This window comes from Nematolebias whitei, chromosome 12 (assembly GCF_014905685.2).
Source record: "Nematolebias whitei isolate Nwh7 chromosome 12, NemWhi1, whole genome shotgun sequence".
In the NCBI taxonomy this organism is placed as follows: Eukaryota; Metazoa; Chordata; class Actinopteri; order Cyprinodontiformes; family Rivulidae; genus Nematolebias; species Nematolebias whitei.
Genome location: NC_056509.1, coordinates 17,108,579 through 17,129,976, shown reverse-complemented (window position 1 = coordinate 17,129,976; position 21,398 = coordinate 17,108,579). Strand labels below are relative to the sequence as shown.

The following is a 21,398-nucleotide window of genomic DNA, read 5'->3' as shown; positions in this document are numbered from 1 at the left end:
TGATTTCATTAATATGAGATGGTTTGGAGTTAGAGGTTCAGGTGATTTAGGGTCATTGATTCCATCAACGCTTAGTGGTCGGCCATTGATTATAGACATTGCCTCATAGAACAGTGTTCTTAGAGAAGCATCATCCAGCCTGCCTTGTGATTGAGCAATGGTAGCATTGAGAACACTGCGGATTGTTCGAATCTGTCGTTCCCACACACCTCCAGCGTGGCTGGCAGATGGGGCATTAAGTACAAACTCACACTGCTTATCTGCAAGGAAAGCCTCCAGGGCATTTGTGTCACATTCTTTGAGAGCCTCTTTCAGCTCATTTTTGGCCCCAATGAAATTTGTACCTTGATCGCAGTACAGCTTACAGACAGCTCCTCTTAAGCTGATAAAGCACCTTAGGGGGTTAATGAAAGAGTCTGTAGACAGGCTCTACCATTTCAATGTGGACTGCGCGTGAGGAAAGGCAGGGAAAGAGGAGTCCACACCTCTTTTGCTCTTTGCGAACTTGCTTCCACTGTAAATGAATGGATCTGAGACTTCAACTCGTTCCTTCGGTAGCTCAGAAATGCGTTGTTCTTCAGGAGGCCGCTGAAGTTTTCGACATTGAACACATCTGCTTATTAGTTTTGCAACTTCTTTGCTCCCACCAATCACCCAAAACCCATTTGCTCTGATCTCCTTGAGCATCTGGCTTCGGCCTTGATGACAAATCTTGGCAGAGTGTTGACCTTTTTAGTCTTCCTTCAACCCGGAGAAGTCCCTGATCTACAACGGTATCCAGCTGAAAGAGAGGGCTTGAACTTGGGAGACTACTTTTTGCCTTCAACACTCTCAGCTCTTGAAAAAATGACTGCTGCTGGAGGAGTTTTATTATTACGTCAGCAGCTACTTTGCGTTCATCTGCTGTTACGACATTGCCATATTGGGTTTTGTTTGGTCTCAGTCATTTTATTCTTGCCGCTACTTTAAGGAACATTGACCAGCTAGAGAACCTTTCCAAGCACCTGAAGATGGTGTCTTGTTCTCTTGTTTGAGTTGTAAAGGTTTTGACTGCTTTAACTTCTGGATCACCTACCAACAGTTCAGCTGAGGGGGCAGCTGAGTAGGAAATCTCTTGTTCCCACAGAAACTTTGGGCCAGACAACCAGCAGGTTGTCATAATCTCCGATGCACTAAGACCTCTAGAGGCATGGTCCGCTGGATTCTGAGCAGTGTCAATGTAGTGCCATTGTTTGGGATCTGTAGTTTCCCTAATCAACTGGATGTGATTTGCGACAAAGACGTGAAATCTTCATGCCTCATTGTTGATATATGCCAAGACTACTTGGGAGTCTGTCCAAAAGAACTCCTCGTCAATGTTAATCTCGAGCTCTGATCTTAGCATAATGCTCATCTTAGCTGAGGTGACTGCAGCTGACAGTTCTAGTCGTGGTATGCTTATAACTTTGGTAGATGCGACTCTAGCTTTAGCTATAACCAGGCTAAAGTGTACTTTGTTGTCATCACTTATGAACCTAATGTAGGAACATGTTCCATAGCCTATGTTACTAGCATCAGAGAAGGGATGCAGTTCCACCTTAACAATGTCTTTTAATTCAGGTGGATGGTAACATCTGGGTATTACGACTGATTTCAGTTTTTCCAAACCATTTTTCCAGTCCTCCCATCGAGAGCGCAGGTAGTCGGGAATGGGGTCATCCCATTCGGTACCTCTACGGCAGAGCTCCTGTAGGATACTTTTGCCACTCAAAGTGAATGGAGTTACAAAGCCAAGTGGGTCGTACAAAGATGAGATAACTGACAGTAGACTCCGGCGTGTAGGAGGGTGGTTGTTTGTGTTTACACTGAAATTGAAGGTGTCGTTTTTGACTGACCACTGGATTCCAAGCACATGACCTTCAGGTGTAGTATCGGGTTTGAGGTCGAGTGACTCTGTTATACTGGCTCTTTCTTAGGGTGGAACATGAGAGAGAGCATCACTTTGGTTGGAATTAAACTTGTGCAGACGTAAACCTGCAAGTTTGCAAAGGGCTTGTGTGTCATTGATGAGCTCTTGAGCCTCTTTGACTGATGGGACACTTGTCAACCCATCGTCTACATAAAAGCTCCTTTCAACAAAGTTGGAGGCTTTCGGGTAGTCGGATCTGTGCTGTTGTGCTAAGTACTTAAGGCCAAAATTAGCACATCCGGGGGAAGATCCAGCACCAAACAAATGCACAGCCATTCTGTACTCTTTGGGCTCTATGTCTAGTTGTCCATCTGGCCACCATAGAAATCGTAAGTAGTTACACATCTCTGGGCAGACAAAGAACTGATGGAACATTCGTTCAATGTCGCAGATGATGGCTACATTCTCCCTTCTGAAACGACAGAGCACTCCCACCAGTGAATTAATCATATCAGGACCTGTGAGAAGAGTATCGTTCAGTGAGACGCCAAGAAACTTAGCAGAACAATCAAAGACAACTCTTAATTTTGTTGGCTTATTAGGGTGGTACACCCCATGGTGTGGGATGTACCAAGCGATCTCATCATCAGCCACAGGAGGGACTAGTTCTGCATCACCACTGCTGATAATGTCTCTCATAAAGGCGTTGTAATGCTTGTGATACTGTTTGTCGGCTTTTAGCCTTTTCTTTAGGTGTTGCAGTTGAACTGTGGCTAGCCTCTTATTGTTGGGAAGGGCTGGTGGCTTGCTGTCTTTGAAGGGAATGGGCATCTGATAGTGTTCATCTTCTCTCTGCTTTATTGTGTCACTGAGGAGTTGTAAAAAACAAACATCGTCCTGGGATACGTACTTATCCTCATAGTTTCTCTCATTGAAGTCTGACTCTAAGACTTTAAGCACATTAGCAGCCGAGGGTGTGGGCATTTCTGTGACATTGATACGGTGTACATAACTCTGATTTCCCTCTCTGTCTAAGTGGGGACTACCAAACCCAATGATACTCCAACCAAGTATGGTTCTTTGTGCGAAAGGCTCGTTTAATTGTCCTGTGACAATTTCTAGAGGGGCTAGTGCTGATGGACAGTCATAACCGATTAGCAAGCCCACTTCACAATCTTGTAGTGGCAAGGTGTGGCCACTGAAGCACAGTTTCTCTAGTGGGAATATGGGACTTATCAACTGGGATAAAGTCACGAGAGTAGGCTTGTTTTATTTTGACATGTGCATCAGTGTCAAAGCTACGCACTTGTAGGTTGCTGGCAAGTCTACTCGCCACAACTGTGTCAACAGAGGTCATTGTGCTGAGTTTTAACTGCACTGGTTGCTTATCCACATTCAGCTCAGAGGCCAAGTCTCCTAAAATGAAGGAAGAGTCACTTTGGGTGTCAAGCAGGGCATATGTGAGTATTTCTTTCTGTGGCTCTGATGCAGCTGACACAAAAACTGGTACTATGCTGGATGTTGCAGATGTTTTTCTCTCAAGTACATGGGTCATAACTTTATGCACTTCATTGTTTCCATTCTCAGCTGGGGGAACAGAGTCCTCAGTTCTCCTTTCTTTGGGTTCCTTTACTCCATCCGTGTGGAGACAGGTGGGGTGACGTCAACCACACTTACTGCAGGAGTGACGTCCTTTGCATTCTTTAGTTACATGGCCTTTTCTCAGTCATCCAAAGCACAGGTGATTTTCATAAATGAAAACTTTCTTTTCATCACTGGTTTTTGCTGCAAATGTAGGCCACTTAGCTACACCATGCAATTCGTCCTTGCAAAACAAACAAGGTGGTTTAGGAGCGACCACTGTGGGGAAGGGAGACTTTGTCTGGACAGTTGTAGTAAGTGCTTTAGCTCTTCTAATGTGTCTCTCCTCTGTTTTTCACTCATTAGGAATGGTGAGGTGACAGTGTGACAAGCAACTTTAGCTTCCTTTTGTAAGAACTGCGTGAAGTGAGCAAAGCTGGGGTACTCCTGGTGTTTGTCTAGCTCTTCCACAACAATGCCACTCCATCTCTGTATTATCCAGTCAGGCAGTGTTTTGAGAAGCTTGTGATTTTCCTCACAATCGTTCAGGATTTCTAGGCCCTTGACTTGGGGAATAGCCTCTGCACAGCTCTGAAGAAAGTCCGCAAACTCTCTCAATGCTAAAGGATCGTTAGCAGCTATTTTGGGCCATTTTGTAAGCTTGGTTCTAAATGCTCTTTGGACAATGAATGGGCTGCCATACCTTTCTTGCAGAACATTCCAGATGCCCTGGTATGCCTCTTCAGTGTTGCGATAAAAATATCCCTCTACTGCCTTTTGAGCTTCACCTGCAATATAACTCTTCAGATTCAATATTTTCTCACATGCAGGTAAGGGTTTGTTGCCAATTAGCGCCATAAAGGATACTTTCCCGTCAACAAACTTTAGAGGGTCCCCACTAAAGATAGCTGGCTCAGGTACAGGAAGTCGGCTTAAGGTGAGGGAGTTTGCTAGAGCTTCAGCTAAGCTAAGTTCTCCTCGTTCTGCACCGGTGTGGTGATGCTTGAACAATGGAGCCAACAGATTTAAGGAGGGCTGTGGTACACTGATAAGAGTCGTTTAAAGCGTTCTCAAAGTTGTGGCAGGATGCTAGGTCACAGCTTTCAACATCATTTAAAGTGCTTAAAGCTCTTACACATGCTGCTGCTATTCTTACTTCACTTTCTGCCTTTAAATGCTGAAGTTTGATTTTTTTTCCTGCTCAAGCCTTGCCTTTGTTTCCACTTCTTCTTGTTTTAACTTTGCCAGTGCTTCATTTTCCTTTAACTTCCATTCATTCTCCATTTGGTTGACTTTAGTTTGCTGTGCAAGTATTTCTTGCATGGTCTTTGCTTGTTCTATTTTAGCTGCAAATTCAGCTTCTGCTTCACGACTGCTTGAAGAATCTGTCTTTGAGCGTGCAACTGAACCGTCTGGGAACGATGTTTCAGTTTTTGTATCTCCAAACACAGAGCCATAGTCATTTTTGTTTAGCATCAACCTTACTCTTTCCTTTTCAAGACTATCGTTAAAAGGTTGATCAATATTTTCTTGTCGTTTAGCAATAATCTCACAAATGTCTGTTGTAAGCACAGTACAGGCATCCATTCTTTTCACTATGTTTGGGGTCATGTTTTGGTTGTGGAGAATGGGTTCATAATGTTGTTGTACAACCACATGCCCTTATGTCATGGCTTGCACTGTTTAAATCTCCAGGTGAGCAGAAAGCCTTCAGCTTTGTTCTGGTTTATTTAGCTGACTCCTTTCAAGAGTTATATGCTCTGTTAAATGCTCGTTCATGTTTTTTCGCATCCTGTTCATGCATTTCTTTGCCCTTCTCGGTTAGGCGTCTTTCACGATTGCTGGATCTCACCTCTTGTTGTTCTGCGTGGTCAGGTTCTTCAGCAGGGTGCAACATTTTGTTCTTTTAATTTGTGTGTTTGCTCTTTGTAGTAATGTCTGGACTTAAATTTGAATATGTGTTGCTTTAACTTTAAGACTGTGTGGGAAACAACACTCAGATCAGACATTTAAACCATGTAGGTAAACAATTTAGCATCCACACATATAACAAATATGACTGTAAATACTGCTGATATACCACAAATTATTTAGAGAATAAGTAACCCATACAATTTAAGAAATAGCGTTTGCTTAATGCACTACTACTGTAGCTTCAAGACATTAAAACCACGACTGCATTTAAGGCTTCAAACTCTTAATTACTGTGCAGGTAATTTGATCCTTTTATCAGCAAAGTCCTTATTGAGTAAAATACCTGAACCTTTATGAATAACTGAGTCAGTGTCCAATACGAAGAGCCGTGATGAAGTGGCAATGATTTTTGACAGGAGTAGAGTCTCTCTCGGCTGGTGCAGGCCTCGCTCGACTGACACGTGGTTTGCACTCGTCTAATATGGGACCGTCTTTCACTCAGCGTCGAGTTTTCACTGTAGCAGTCCCTTAGTCCCAAAAAAGCACGGAGAGCTTCGACGGGTGCAGTAGATTCTTATTTACTTCTTTCGAAACAAAGTTTGTTGAAGTGTTCCAAATACACCGTGAAAACTAAAATAAAATAAAATATATTTGCTTAAGTGCCTTTGTTTGACACAAAACATGAATACACTATATAAATGCTAACTTCACAAACTAATACAGCTCTAAACATGTACCTCGCTCCGCTGTCCAAGGGCTGCAAAGTTTATGGCGGTAAAGTCCAAGTTGTCCTGCTAGGAAGCCTTTAACCTGTTCTCAAGAAGGCGTGCTACAGTCCAGAGTCATCAAGATGAAGAATATCCTCCTCTACCTCTTGTCCGTGGGATATTTCAGCCCAAAGTGCTGACTGACAGGAGACTAGCAACACTTCCTCTTATTTTTTGGTTTAAATGAAAGTACTAACTCAATATGAACCAAACTACAGCACCCCCTACTGGGTACTATGGGTAACAACCCACAGTCAGCATATATAAACATGGAACGGACATTTACACAAAGACACACACACACACAAAGACTTTACCTTGTCTCTCTAAAGTGCTTTCGTTTGTTTGTGTCATTGCAACAGCTGCACAAACGTGCACATTTCATGCCCATCAGCTGGTAGATGAGGGGGTTGTACATGGCTGAGGACTTGGCCAGCAACGTAGGAACAACAGATATTGGGATGGGGACAGAGTCTGGCTCTCCGAACGCTGACACCACTGAAACCACTGCATAAGGGATCCAAGCTATCAAGAAGCCTGCACAGATGAGCATGGCTACCTGGGAGACATTAGAAAACAGTCAGATCAATGGTCACTATCATTTTTATGAGCAGCTCTGATCTATCTTTGTGCAGTGTCTACAGTCATTTTAATTTTCCCATGTTCACAACTTCTCTCCAGTGTCTAACTTACTTTTGTCAGTTTGATCTCAAGGCTGTGGTTGTTTTTGATGCGGGCATCATAGTGCGATACCTCCTTAGAAGAAGACTTGACCTTGTAGATGATCATGACATAGGAGAAAACAATGATTCCAGCAGGGAAAATGAGACAGAAGAAAAGCATGGTCATGACGAAGCTCTGACCAGAAACAGAGGCTTGTGCGAGCCACCAGTCCAACGTGCAGGAGGTTCCGAACGGCTCCGGGGCATAATTCCCCCAGCCAACCAGGGGCATAGTGGCCCAAAATGATGCATACAGCCAAACAAAGGCCAGGCATATGAAGGTGTGGTGGCGTTTTAACCATGTGCCTAGAAGTGAAGTAGAAAAAAATAGACGAAACATTAGCTTTAACACAGCAAAACTAGATAACCTAAAATGTCTTGACTAAATATCCATCCATCCATTTTCTTTACCCGTTTATTCCATTTTGGGTCACGAGGGTTGCCGGTGCCCATGTCCAGCAATCACTGTGCGAGGGGCGGGGTACACCCTGGACAGGTTGCAAGTCCATCACAGGGCCACATAGAGACAAACGAGACAAACAACCATTCACTCGCTCACTCACACCTAGGGACAATTTAGAGTTACCAATCAGCCTAACATGCATGTTTTTGGACTGTGGGAGGAAACCGGAGTACCCGGAGAAAACCCACGCATGCACGGAGAGAACATGCAAACTCCACCCAGAAAGGCCCCCGGACCGGCGTTTGAACCAGGGACCTGCTTGCTGAGAGGCAGCAGCTCTACCAGTTGGGCCACCGTGCTGCCCACTTGACTAAATAAGTGAATCACAAAATCAGAACTGTCTTCAGTTCAAACACTGACTATTTTAGATGAAGAGGATTGGTCTGTCTGTATTTTGCCACACTGTTTAACTGATGAACATGATTAGCATTAAGAGGTGTTACAGCAATTTTCCACAAAGTAAAACAAATCAAATTTAAAGTGAATATAATGTTAAAAAAACAATGATTTTGAGTTTTCATTGCCGTTGCTTCAAAAACTTGTGTTTTTAGACACCAATGCTGTTGTTAACTGAAGCTAAAATCAATTTTAACACAAGTTTAGGCATTAATGTTGTGATTTTAGCACCAACAGTAAGTTTCAGGCTTACAGCCAACATGGTCACACACAGGTCAAACAGAATTCAGTGCACTGACATACTGTCTAGCAAATAACCCTTAAAATGGTTATTTGGTCGTTTTGAAGTGGGTTTTTGTGTAAAAGTTATGAATAATATCATACTGTCATTTGCTGGTAGCTTATTAAAAGGCTTCAGTTTAAAGGTTTAAAGAGTTTATTACATGTCAGAGCTGATGAGCTAACGACTAGTCTGAGCACAGCCATAATAGATCTCTGATGTCCTGATCTTAAAAAAGTTATACTGGTTCATGCCAATACTATTTAACAGACATTTTACACCCCTATTGATTTCTCAACATGTGGTTATTTAAACAATACTGAGATCATCTGCAATCTGAAATAAAGGAAACAAAATGGACTTTGGATGAAGCCTGGAGTCACGTCCAGCAGGAACTGCATCATATTTATCCAGATAAACTTGGGAATGCAATATTGACACATAAAGATTTATAGTAAATTTGTGTAAATTGAATTTAACTGTTTATTTATGTGTTGACAAATCACAAAAAAAAATCATTCCAGGGCATTGTATTAAAATATTCACATACTTTAATGCCACTTAATAAAAATTATCTAAGGAAGTAAGCAAATTGATAACAATTTAATCATTCCCCATCCCGAGCAACATATTGGCAAGTCAAAAGGAACGATTCACTTTTAACAGGAAGAAACCTCCTGTAGAACCATGCCATTAAATTAAAAAATTCTAGTTGTTTTAAGACAGCAACATGATTTGAACTTGGAACTTGGGCAAGTCATTAATAGTCAGAGTCAGAGAGAGTCAGAGATTCTTTATTGTCATTCGCACCTCATGTGGTACATGTGGTGGAGCGAAATTATGTACACAGGGTCCCAGTTACTTCCAACAATAAAATGTATAAGAAAAACAGTAATAACATCTAAGATATGAACTAAGAAAAACATCAACTAAATATACACTAAGCACTCATAACATAAAACATTAAACATCAGCACAAACATGAACATGAGTCTGTGAGCAGATGTGCACGCATGAACACATCAACATTGAAACAGATCAGCAGCAACATGAAACAGATCAGCAGCAACATGATGTGATTTTTCACAGTGATTATTCTGATTAGAGATTCATGAGTCTAACAGCCTCAGGGTAGAAGCTGTTTCTCAGTCTAGTGGTTCTACACTTAATGCTTCTCAACCTTGTTCCTGAGGAGAGTGGGGCAAAATTGTGTGTGCTGGGTGAGTGAGGTCCTTCATGATGCAGGTAGCCCTGTTCCTGCATCTGGAGGTGTAGATGTCTGTGATGGTGGGGAGGCTGACTCCAACAGACTTCTGTGCAGCCTTCACCACTCTCTGCAAAGCTTTTCTTTCTGCAGCTGTGCAGCCTCCATGCCACACATTGATGCTCGAGCACAGGATGCTCTCCACTGCACACCTGTAGAAGGAGGTGAGGACTGAGCTTCCCAGACCAGCTTGCCTCAGCCGTCTGAGGAAGTAGAGTCTCTGATGAGCTTTCTTGATCAGGCTGGTGGTGTTGTTGCTCCAGCTGAGGTTGTCATTCATGTGTACACCCAAGTACTTGTAGCTGGAGACCACTTCCACCACAGATCCTCTTATGTTCAGGGGGGTGTAGATGTTTTTGTTCCTTCTGAAGTCCACAATCATCTCCTTTGTCTTCTTCACATTGATGTGAAGGTTATTCTCTTTGCACCAGCTCTCCAGGTGTTCCACCTCTTTCCTGTAGCTGGACTCATCATTGTTTGTGATGCATCCCACCATCGCTGTATCATCTGCAAACTTTACAATGTGACAGCCTGAATGGGTAGCTGCACAATCATACGTGAACAGAGTAAACAGGAAGGGGCTCAGCACACATCCCTGTGGAGAGCCAGTGCTGAGGGTTATGGTGGAGGAGGAGAAGTTGTGGATCCTCACTAACTGTGGTCTGTTTGTTAAGAAGTCTAGTACCCAGTTGCAAATCAGGGGGCTTAGTCCTAGTGTGGATAGTTTGTCCATCAGGGTTTGGGGGATCATGGTGTTGAAGGCGGATGTGAAGTCCACAAAGAGCATACGGACGTAAGAGTTTTTCTTCTCCAGGTGGTTGAGCGCAGTGTGGACCACAGAGGAGATGGCATCCTCTGTTGATCGGTTCTCACGGTATGCATACTGATGAGGGTCCTTCCTCGTTGATGTTGATGGTTGTTCTGATGTGGGTCATGACCAGTTTTTCGAAGCATTTAGCGACTATCGGGGTGAGGGCCACTGACCGATAGTCATTCAGACCAGTCACTGTAGAGCTTTTTGGGACTGGGATGATGGTGGAAGAACAAACAAAACAAAAAAAAAAAAAATCAAATATACAGTATATCGAGAAACTGCCAGCAGAAAAAATGTCTATTAACTTTCACATCAAGTGCTATAAAACCTTGGATATATAAGTCATTTCAAAATGGCAGAAAAACACTAAATTCAACTTTAGCTTGTCAGTTCTGTTAGACCTAAACTCTTTCCTGTCTGTGTCATATTTATAGAGTTTTAGTTTCAGGGTTAAAAGACCAAAAAAGAGAGAAACTGGTAAGAAATTAAAAGATATTTTATTTTGAAAGGGACAGGAAAGGAAGGCAGGGGAGCATCTGCAGACAAAATCCAAGAAGTCGTGAAAAAAATTCCAATTAAATATAAGAATGATTTGTTTTCAGATTAATGAAATATCCTTTTACTGACTTTCTTTTTTCATGTTCCCAGGTCCTGGAGGAGGATGTGGAGGATTCTGAAGATTACAAGCAGGTGAGTATGGAAGCAGGTGAGTGTGGAAGCAGGTGAGTGTGGAAGCAGGTGAGTATGGAAGCAGGTGAGTATGGAAGCAGGTGAGTATGGAAGCAGGTGAGTGTGGGAGCAGGTGAGTATGGAAGCAGGTGAGTATGGAAGCATGTGAGTATGGAAGCAGGTGAGTATGGAAGCAGGTGAGTATGGAAGCAGGTGAGTATGGGAGCAGGTGAGTATGGAAGCAGGTGAGTATGGAAGCATGTGAGTATGGAAGCAGGTGAGTGTGGGAGCTAGCAGGATAGGCAGGTGGCAGGTTAAAGATGACACTGACCTCTCCTGTGTCTTTACAGGAAGACGGCCTGGAGCTGGATAAAAGCCAGGATGTCATCATGACATTCACTGAGGATCCAGGAGGGCATCGCCCAACAAGACAAATGCCAGAAGGAGCACAAGGAGAGCTGAAGGTAGCTACAGGTAAGTATTAACAGAGATCCCTCAAATTCACATTTGGGATATTACTCAAAGAGGTAAGAAGCTCGTAGCATTCACTGTGTCAGGACAAACGAAGCAGCAAACAATGGTTCTGCTCAGCCTTCAATGCCCTGATAATCAGCTCCTGATGACTCAGCTGAGAGCAAAACGTTCTCCAAGCTCAAACACAAATTAAACATCTTAAAGGACAAAAACAACAAAACGGAGCAGTCTTCACAAACAAGGTTGTTCAAGAGCCAGTTACAACCTGTAATATCCTAACTGTTCATAACTTTTACGCTGAAACCCACTTCAACATTAGACCAAACAATGTTGTTGTTGTTGTTCTTTACTGGAAAGTCAGAACACGTTCATTAGGCTCTATTTTCGAGTCTTTTTTTTCATACAACTGATGAAGAAAAAAATATATACGTATAACTTTCATGACACACTGTACCGTATTTAAGATGGCAGATCTTGAGGTACCGGTCAAGGCTCACCACGGTCATGGTGATGAGGCTCCCACAGCCAAAGAAGAAACCTGTCCAGCCATAGAATCGACAGCCGATCCAGCCGAACAACCAGCGATGGTAAAAACTGGATACAATGAAAAAGGGCTTTCCTGTCACTAAACAGTAGACAGGAAAAGGAAAGATGGATGATGAGGAAGACAAAGATGACAAAGAACAAAGATGGAGAAAAGGAAGGGACAAAAAGAGACAAAAATTGAGAAACAGACAGAGAGAAGTTCAATAGTGTTAGTGGGACGGGAGAAAGAAGGGTATCATCCACATAACATAAACGTAAATGCTGTTTTCATTGGAGACATTACCTACAGTATATTGGTTTCTTCGCAAATGTTGTATAGTTAAAATTCCTGAGAGTAACTGAATCTGACAGTATCAAATTACAAACTAACTCCAAAAAACAAAACTTATATAAATTGTAATTAAAGACTAAATGCAATACAATTTTATCAACAATGAAACATTGTAAACATATCAGTTGTTTAAACAGATAAATTGTAAAATATGTTGAAAAATGTAAGGTAATTTGTCATTTTATTTTACAGCAACACATTTCAGGAAATATGCGACAGGGGCATATTTATCACGGTGAAGCATCCATTGTCCTTTGAACAACTGTCTGTGAAAATCTAGAAATTAGTTGGAGTTTTTGGAGGAAGATGTCTCGTTCTTGTCTGGTGTAGTATTCTAGTCATTCAGTGTTCCTAGGTCTGCTTTGCTGGATGGGAGCAGATGTTCTAAAACCAGTATATCCCTTTCTGCATTGATTGTGCCTTTCCAGATGTGTAAGCGGCCCATGTCACGAGGACTAATGCACCCCAATACCTTCAGAGAGGCAGGGGTATGAGCTGTGTACTTACAACAGCCCAGAGGGTCCCCCTCCTTTTTAGCACTGAGATGATGAGAGCACATCATGATGAGAGCTGGAATTATCTCCCTGCAGTTTTAAGATATAGTCTTAGTGTTAATAATAATAATAATAATGTCATCACAATGTCAGCACTGTATGTTTCCATACAATGGCGAAATTAGTCTCTGCATTTAACCCATCCACCACCAGGTGGTGCAGTGGGCAGCTATTGAAAGCGCCCGGGGGACATTTTGGGAATTAGACGTGCTGCCCAGAGACGCCACGTGATGTGCAGTGACTGGGGATCGAACCTGGGACTCTCGGGTCCCAAGCCGGCTGCCCTGCCTCTACACCATCTCGGCCCCAATATAAATTAAAGAAATGCAGATTAAAATTGGTAATTTTATGTTTTCAAAAGAGTAAATATTTACTTCACCGGTGCCCGTCCCTTTAAAAATTACTGGTTAAACAAAGATTATGTTTGAGGATTATTTAATTGATGTGGTTTGTATATCTTGAACAATATTAACACTTCACAGGTCTCTGGAGCGATGCTGAACTAAAATAACTACTGTGAATGCTTTTTAGAGACTGTTAACTATAAAGTTCTGCAGCAGGGATGGATGGCTGTATGTAACCCCCCCCCCCCCCCCCCCCATTTTTCTCTCTACAGGAGATACCAGAAAGAGAATTGAGAACCTAAACTGGGCAGATGGAACAACAGCGAGGTATCAGTGTTATGGATGACTGAATACAAGTAAATATCGATAATCAGGAAAGACGCAATTCATGATTTTAAGTAAAGACTATTGATTTTACTATAATGTAGATAAGCTAAATTAGATGTTGTTTTGGATGATACATTAGGCTGGAATATTGTATATAATATAAGGAGCAAAAACTTTACTAGATATTTGACTTCTAAATCACTTAAAATGTTCAGTGACAGAGTTACAGACAGATTAAATCAAATCTATAGATGTGTTTTCATCTCAGGTAAGATTTTTACAAATGCTAACAGAGTTGGAATACACTATTTATTACTTCAATCAACCTTTATTTATACAGGTAAATCCCATTGAGCCTCGAGGACTCATTTACAAGAGATACCTGATTTCAACAAAGAAAGATGACAACAATGGACAACAGCAACAACAATAAACAGTTATAAAAAAGCATACTACAGTTTTTTTTTTTTTTTTTAACAAATAGGATAGCTAAAAGGAAAAGGTAACAAAACAAAAAACAGCTAGATTCCAAGACAAATGTAGAAAACTAACAACAGGAACATGTCTGCATTGGACCCTGCCAGGTGTCCAACAGATTCTTAAAGACACTTAGAGAGGTCAAGGTTGAGAGCTTCAAATCTTTTTGTAAGATATTCCAGGAAACAGGAGCGGAGTAGGAGAAGGCCCTTTTGCCTAGTTCAGTCCTCACTGAGGGAACACTGCAGGTAATAATGTCCTGAGAGCGCACTCCGTAGCTGCACTCACACAGAGACATGTAGGAGGAGATGTATGAAGGCAGCAGACCAAGAAGTGATTTAAAGATGAAAATATACCAGTGAGAGAGTGAGAGAGTGCTTATTTTTAATTATTCTTTAACGGATACAAACAGAAAATATATAATAATGAATTTTAACAACTATTAACATGATTTAAGACATAGCATTTTTAGAGTAATGTTGCATGAATCAATTTATCAATGACTTGTGAAATTTGGTGCATGGAGAAAAGAGAAAAATAATAAGTGTTGCTGATAAAATGCTAAATGTGATGACTCAATTCAGACAAACTTGACAGGTATAGGATGATGGGTAGAAGAATGGACTCTGTCTGGCCGGTCGCAGGGTGTTTGTGCTGTTTGTGTCTCTTATCACCTGTTCAGGTTATCTAAGCTGAAGAAGCTCCAGGAAGGTGAACACAGGGGCCACCTGTGTGAGATTGTGATCAACGTTCCCAGAGAGGTGTCAGATGAGTATGAACCTGCAATATGAACCATTGACTTACCAATAATCCATCCATCCATTTTCTTTACCAGTTTATTCCATTTTGGGTCACGGGGGTCGCCGGTGCCCATGTCCCGCAATCACTGTGCGAGGGGCGGGGTGCACCCTGGACGGGTCACAAGTCCATCACAGGGACACATAGAGACAAACGAAACAAACAACCATTCACTCTCTCACTCACACCTAGGGACAATTTAGAGTTACCAATCAGCCTAACGTGCATGTTTTTGGTTTGTGGGAGGAAACCGGAGTACCCGGAGAAAACCCACGCATGCACGGAGAGAACATGCAAACTCCACCCAGAAAGGCCCCTGGACCGGGGTTTGAACCAAGGACCTGCTCACTGAGAGGCAGCAGCTCTACCAGTTGCGCCACCGTGCTGCCTCGACTTACCAATAATGAATGATAATTGATAATTATATATTGATAATGATAATTATATAAATTTAGATAGATGACTGATGGAGTTTTGTGATATTGTGGGAGAAGGATGTTTGTTCTTTTTTCCCTGATAATGCAGCTTCAAACGAGTCACTGACAGAGAGGTTGCGAGTCCAATGACAGAGGTTTGAAGGATGGAGGCCGGACAGATGTCCGAGGAAATGCCCCTGATGAGGGGGAATGGAGTGATTTTTATTAAGCTATGAGTTAATAAAAGATAATTGCTAGACTAGAGTTTTTGGATTTTTACATGTTCTGAAATGATTATAAAACACTGTTTTGACATTACAAATATTTATAGGCTGTGTTTACAATGCTAATCAATTAATGATGTGATTATATCTAAAGCTAAGTCTTGGGGATTTTTGAATGATAAATTTGAACAAATATTATTATGGATAAAAAGCACTATTTTGAAAGTAGAGCTACAAATTTCCTATCTGTTAATTAATTCCAAAACTAATTAGTTGAATGTGGGAAAAGAAAATTACAATTTTTATTTGAAACTAAAAGGCTTTTTTAGAGTGAACTTCTTGGTGTTATAACTAAGTGGACCTTCCTAGGAGTGTGTTATAACCTAACAGGAAGGAAGCCAAAAACACAGGAGGAATTTAACAAATAAGAAGCTAAGTTGTGGGTAAATTTTAACAATTAAGTACAGATGTGTACTTTAGGATTGTGGTTGATTTGAATGTTGAACTTAACATTAATTGGGTGACAGGTCTTCTCAAACTACTTTGAGAGATGAGATGATTGATGGACCGACTAATTACGGAGTGGGTTAAATATTAACGTTTATAGTTTATGTACAGTATTTTTGAGTGTTATGGTAATTTTTTTCCTTTAAATGAACATGGTTGAACAAGATACTTTTTGCATGGTACTTAGCTAAATATTACCCTTTTAATGATTACTTGATGATTTGTGAAGACATGAATAAGAATGTGTTTTTTAATGTTTGTTTGTAAGTAGTTTCGAGAGAAGATCATGATGAAGTAACACAACTAGGTGGTGCAATTATGATGATAAACTTAATTTTTGATATTGTTTTCTATGAAATAATGATTTTTTTTTACAGCTGGTCCATGATGAGGGACCAGAGGATTTTGATAAATACATAAAATGGGGTTTTATAATATAAATTTTCCAGGGGGTGAACTTATGACATTTTTCAATTTAAATTTGGATTAAATTGAAGGGTGGTGGAATGGGTGAATTGCTTTGCTGGTTTATTGGTAATGTTTTTATATTAGATCACCAGGGGGAGTTGGGAGGTTCTGTTATTTACATACAATATGCACAATAAAACATGTTAATTGTTTAAATCAGATTTTATTCACACAAACACATTCTTCTGACAGGCTAAAAATACCGGCAGCGCTCTGTGCAAATAAACTGGGTACTGCATGACTGAAGGGGAAGGGGGCACAGAGTTTTTTCTTTTCCTCTTCCAGATGGACAAAATGGACCATGCCTGCTCTTGGAGTCAAAAAGAGAAGTTCAGGTTCTACAAAACTGATTAACAACTATTAGATATCTAAAAAAGTTAAATCTGGTCCTCTGGACATTCAAAAAAAACAACAACAAAAAAACAACGCAAAACAACAAATAATGTAGAAACGTTTCGTCTCTCGTCCAAGAGACTTCCTCAGTCTGAGGTGCTGTATTCAGCTCAGTCTCTTAAATAGCACCTTCTCAGAGTGGATCAACCAGTTTTGCTGCTGACAACCAAAACCAGCTGATCACATGCTCAAGAAGGACCATCAGCCTAACAATGGATCATTAGCATTAGGTGGTCAGTTTAAGATTAAAATCAGACACCACTCTGAGCAGCAGGACCACGCTTTCCACAGAACAACTGTGTCAACTCTTGAAACTGTGCCTGCAGTCAACCTACTTCACATATGGGGAGCAATATTATTGGCAGAAACATGGGTGTGCTATGGGGTCTCCAGTTTCTCCTATTGTTGCCAACCTGTACATGGAGGAGGTAGAAAAGAGAGCCTTGACGTCCTTTTCAGGGACCCCACCAAGTCATTGGCTCAGGTATGTTGACGACACCTGGGTTAAAATCAAATCTCAGGAAGTCCAACATTTTACTGACCACATCAACTCTGTGGATAAATACATCAAGTTCACACGAGAAGATGTAAAAAATGGCAAGTTGGCTTTCTTGGACTGTGAGGTCTCAGTCTCTGATAGAGGACATTTGCAAACTGAGTTGTACCACAAACCCACCCACACAGACCAGTATTTGCAGTTTGACTCCCATCACCCTTTGGAGCACAAGTTAGGAGTCATCAGGACTCTGTACCACAGAGCAGACAGCGTCCCCACTAGCTCAGGAGCCAGGCAGAAGGAGAAATCCTACACAAAACAGGCTCTAGAGCAATGTGGATATCCTAACTGGGCCTTCCTGAAAGCAGAGAAGAAACCCAAACAGGACTCCAGTCAGCCAACAGGTGAAAAGGAGGAACCCAGACCCAGACCAGTGGTCATTCCATATCTTGAGGGAGTATCAGAGAAACTGAGACATTTATTTTCTAAACATAACGTCCCAGTGGCTTTTAAACCCCTAAATACATTACGGCAAAGACTGGTTCATCCCAAAGATCCAGTCCCCCGGCACAAACGGAGTAATGTTGTGTATGCTGTTCAGTGTCAGGAGGGCTGTGATCAGTCTTACATCGGGTAAACTAAACAGCCACTGGCCAAAAGGATGGACCAGCACAGAAGATCAACATCATCAGGCCAGGACTCTGCGGTCTACACTCATCTCCAGGCCAGCGGTCACTCTTTCAGGGATGAAGATGTTTACATCCTGGACAGAGAGGAACTATGCTTTGAGAGAGGAGTAAAGGAGGCCATCTTTGTGAAAAGAAATCATCCATCATTAAACAGGGGTGGAGGCCTACGTGTTCAATTGTCCCCCTCTTACAATGCTGTGATTGCTAGTATCACTCAGCCCTCTGTGAACAGTAAACAGCCATCAGTGTGCTAATGATCCATTGTTAGGCTGATGGTCCTTCTTGAGCATGTGATCAGCTGGTTTTGGTTGTCAGCAGCAAAACTGGTTGATCCACTCTGAGAAGGTGCTATTTATAAGACTGAGCTGAATACAGCACCTCAGACTGAGGAAGTCTCTCGGATGAGAGACGAAACGTTTCTACATTTTTTGTTGTTTTGCTTTGGTTTTTTTTGTTTGTTTTTTGAATGTCCAGAGGACCAGATTTAACTTTTTTGGATTTTTCTACCTGGATTATTGAGCATGCATCAGGAAACTATTAGATAAAAAAAAAATTGTACAAACGTTTCGTCTTTCATCCAAAAGACTTCCTCATTCTGTGGTGCTGTATTCAGCTCAGTCTCTTAAATAGCACCTTCGTTTAACTGCTGGGTGTCCAGGTGGTGTTCTGACAACGACGTGGGCTACATAGATAACTGGAGTTCTTTCTGGGGAAAACCTGGTCTGATGCGGAGAGATGGCATCCATCCCACTTTGGACGGAGCCGCTCTTCTTTCTAGAAATATGGCTGATTTTTTTTATCCACCAAATGATTGACAACCCAGGGTCCAGTCCAGGAAGCAGAGTTGTAGTCCTCCACCCCTCTCTGCTGCTTCTCCTCTGTTACCCACCCACACCCACATTGAAACAGTGTCAACTCGCCCACGGCTCTAATTAAATAAACCAAAAATCAGCTCTAAAAATATAAACCATAAAAATCTGATTAAAATAAACACAGTTACTTTACTAGAACAAAAACATAAAATCATTAAATGTGGATTATTGAACATCAGATATCTTTCCTCTAAATCCCTGTAGTTAATGAACTGATAACTGATCATCATATTGATTTATTCTGTCTGACAGAAACTTGGCTACAACAGGAGGATTTTGTTAGTATAAATGAATCCACTCCTGTTAATTATTTAAATTTTCATGTTCCTAGAACAACTGGCCGAGGTGGAGGAGTAGCTTCTATTTTTCAGTCAGGATTATTGATTAATGTCAAACCAGTTATTAGTTATGATTCTTTTGAATCGCTGTTCCTCAGTCTTTCTCATCCAAAATGGAAATCAGAAAAGCCACTTTTACTAGTTGTTATATATCGTCCACCAGGCGCTTACTCTCAGTTTTTGTCCGAATTCTGAGAATTCTTAACTGACTTACTATTAAATACTGATAAAATCATCATAATGGGTGATTTCAATATTCATGTAGCTGTTGAAAGTGATAGCTTAAGCATAGCCTTTAATAATTTAATAGACTCATTTGGTTTTACCCAAAACGTCCGTACATCTACTCATTCTTATCATCACACTCTTGATTTAGTTCTGACCTATGGTATAGAGATTAAGGACTTGGTAATAGTTCCTCAAAATACTGTTCTGTCTGACCATTTTTTAATAACTTTGAGTTTACATTAAATGACTACACAGTCACTGAGAGTAAATTTCATCTCAGCAGGTGCTTATCAGAAAATGCTGAAACCAAATTTAAACAATCTCTTCCATCAGTGTTTCTCTCTGTCTTGCAGAGTAATGCATCAGAGAACAGTGACTTAGATCATCTAGTTGATCATCTTACAACTTCAATGCAAACTTCACTTGATAAAATTGCTCCACTGAAAAAGAAAGTAATCAATCAGAGGAATCTGGCTCCTTCGTTCAATTCTGAGTTACGTACTTTAAAGCAGGCATCTAGAAACCAAGAGAGAAAATGGCGGCCTACTAATGTTGAAGAATTTTATTTAACTTGGAAAGATAGTCTGCTAACATATAAAAAAGCTCTCCGTAAAGCTAGAACTTTATATTACTCATCTTTAATAGAGGAGAATAAAAATAACCCTAGGTTTCTGTTTAGTACTATTGCTAGACTAATTAAAAGTCTCATTTCTGTTGAACCATGTATCCCTACAACTATAAGTAGTGATGACTTCATGAGATTCTTTATAAATAAAATTATTTCAATTAGAGAGAAAATTCAAACCATCCTTCCTTCTAGTCCCCTGTCAAATGAGGCAACTTAAAAAATTTCACTAGGGTCTGATTTGTGCTTGGACAGTTTTTGTCTTGTTGAGCTCTCTGAATTGTCAAAAATAATAACCTCATCCAAACCATCCACATGTCTGCTAGATCCAATCCCAACCAGACTGTTTAAAGAGGTATTTCCCATAATGTATGTCCACATTTTGGATCTACTTAATTTGTCTTTAATGAATGGTTATGTACCACAGTACTTTAAGGTTGCTGTAATTAAACCTTTACTTAAGAAATCTGACCTTGATTCAGAAATTCTGGCCAACTATAGACCTATATCTAATCTAACTTTCATCTAAAAAATTCTAGAGAAAATAGTTGCAGGTCAGTTGTGTGAACATCTACAAAGAAATAATCTGTTTGAAGAGTTTCAGTCAGGGTTTAGAGCTCATCATAGCAGAGAAACAGCACTAGTAAAAGTCACTAATGATATTCTCATGCTTCAGACAATGGACTTGTGTCTATACTGGTCCTGTTAGACCTCAGTGCTGCATTTGATACAGTTGATCATAATATTTTACTACAGAGGCTTGAATATGATGTTGGAATTACAGGAACAGCTCTAAAATGGTTTAAATCATATCTATCTGATATATTCCAGTTTGTAAATGTACATAATAAATCTTCTTCATACACCAAATTTACTCATGGCGTTCCTCAGGGCTCAGTGCTTGGGCCAACACTCTTTACTTTATATATGCTTCCATTAGGTAAAATTATTAAACAGCATGGGATAAATTTTCATTGTTATGCTGATGACACACAATTGTATTTGTCCATTAAACCCAATGAATCCAATCAACTACTTAGACTACAAGCATGTTTTAAAGACATAAAAACCTGGATGACCCTTAATTTTCTCCTGCTGAACACAGACAAGACTGAGGTTTTGGTTTTTGGACCTGAGTACCTTAGGAATGAATTTTTCAGTCTTTCTCCCTCCTTAGATGGCATTAATCTGTCCTCCAGCTCTAATGTTAAAAATCTTGGTGTTATTTTTGATCAGGACATGTCTTTTATCCCCCACATTAAAAATGTTTCTAGAACTGCCTTCTTCCACCTGCGTAATATCACTAAAATTAGAAACATCTTATCTAAAAATGATGCAGAAAATCTGGTCCATGCATTTGTCACATCTAGACTGGACTATAGCAATGGTTTATTATCTGGGTGTCCAAATACTTTAAAACGTCTTCATTTGATCCAAAATGCTGCTGCCAGAGTCGTAACTGGAGTTAGTAGGAGAGATCGTATTTCTCCAGTTTTAGTTTCTCTCCATTGGCTCCCTGTCAAATCCAGAATA

General features: G+C 40.8%; 1 protein-coding gene across 1 annotated transcript in view; it reads right to left on the bottom strand.

The window, feature by feature from the left end:
• opn5 (opsin 5) overlaps positions 1-21,398 on the bottom strand; it is a 132,545-nt gene that overhangs the window by 8,440 nt on the left and 102,707 nt on the right. Inside the window, exons 4-6 of the mRNA XM_037686102.1 lie at positions 11,687-11,857; positions 6,844-7,178; positions 6,468-6,709 (exon numbers count right to left, since the gene is read on the bottom strand). Coding sequence (XP_037542030.1) covers positions 6,468-6,709; positions 6,844-7,178; positions 11,687-11,857 — 748 coding nt within the window. The remainder of the gene's footprint in view (positions 1-6,467; positions 6,710-6,843; positions 7,179-11,686; positions 11,858-21,398) is intronic.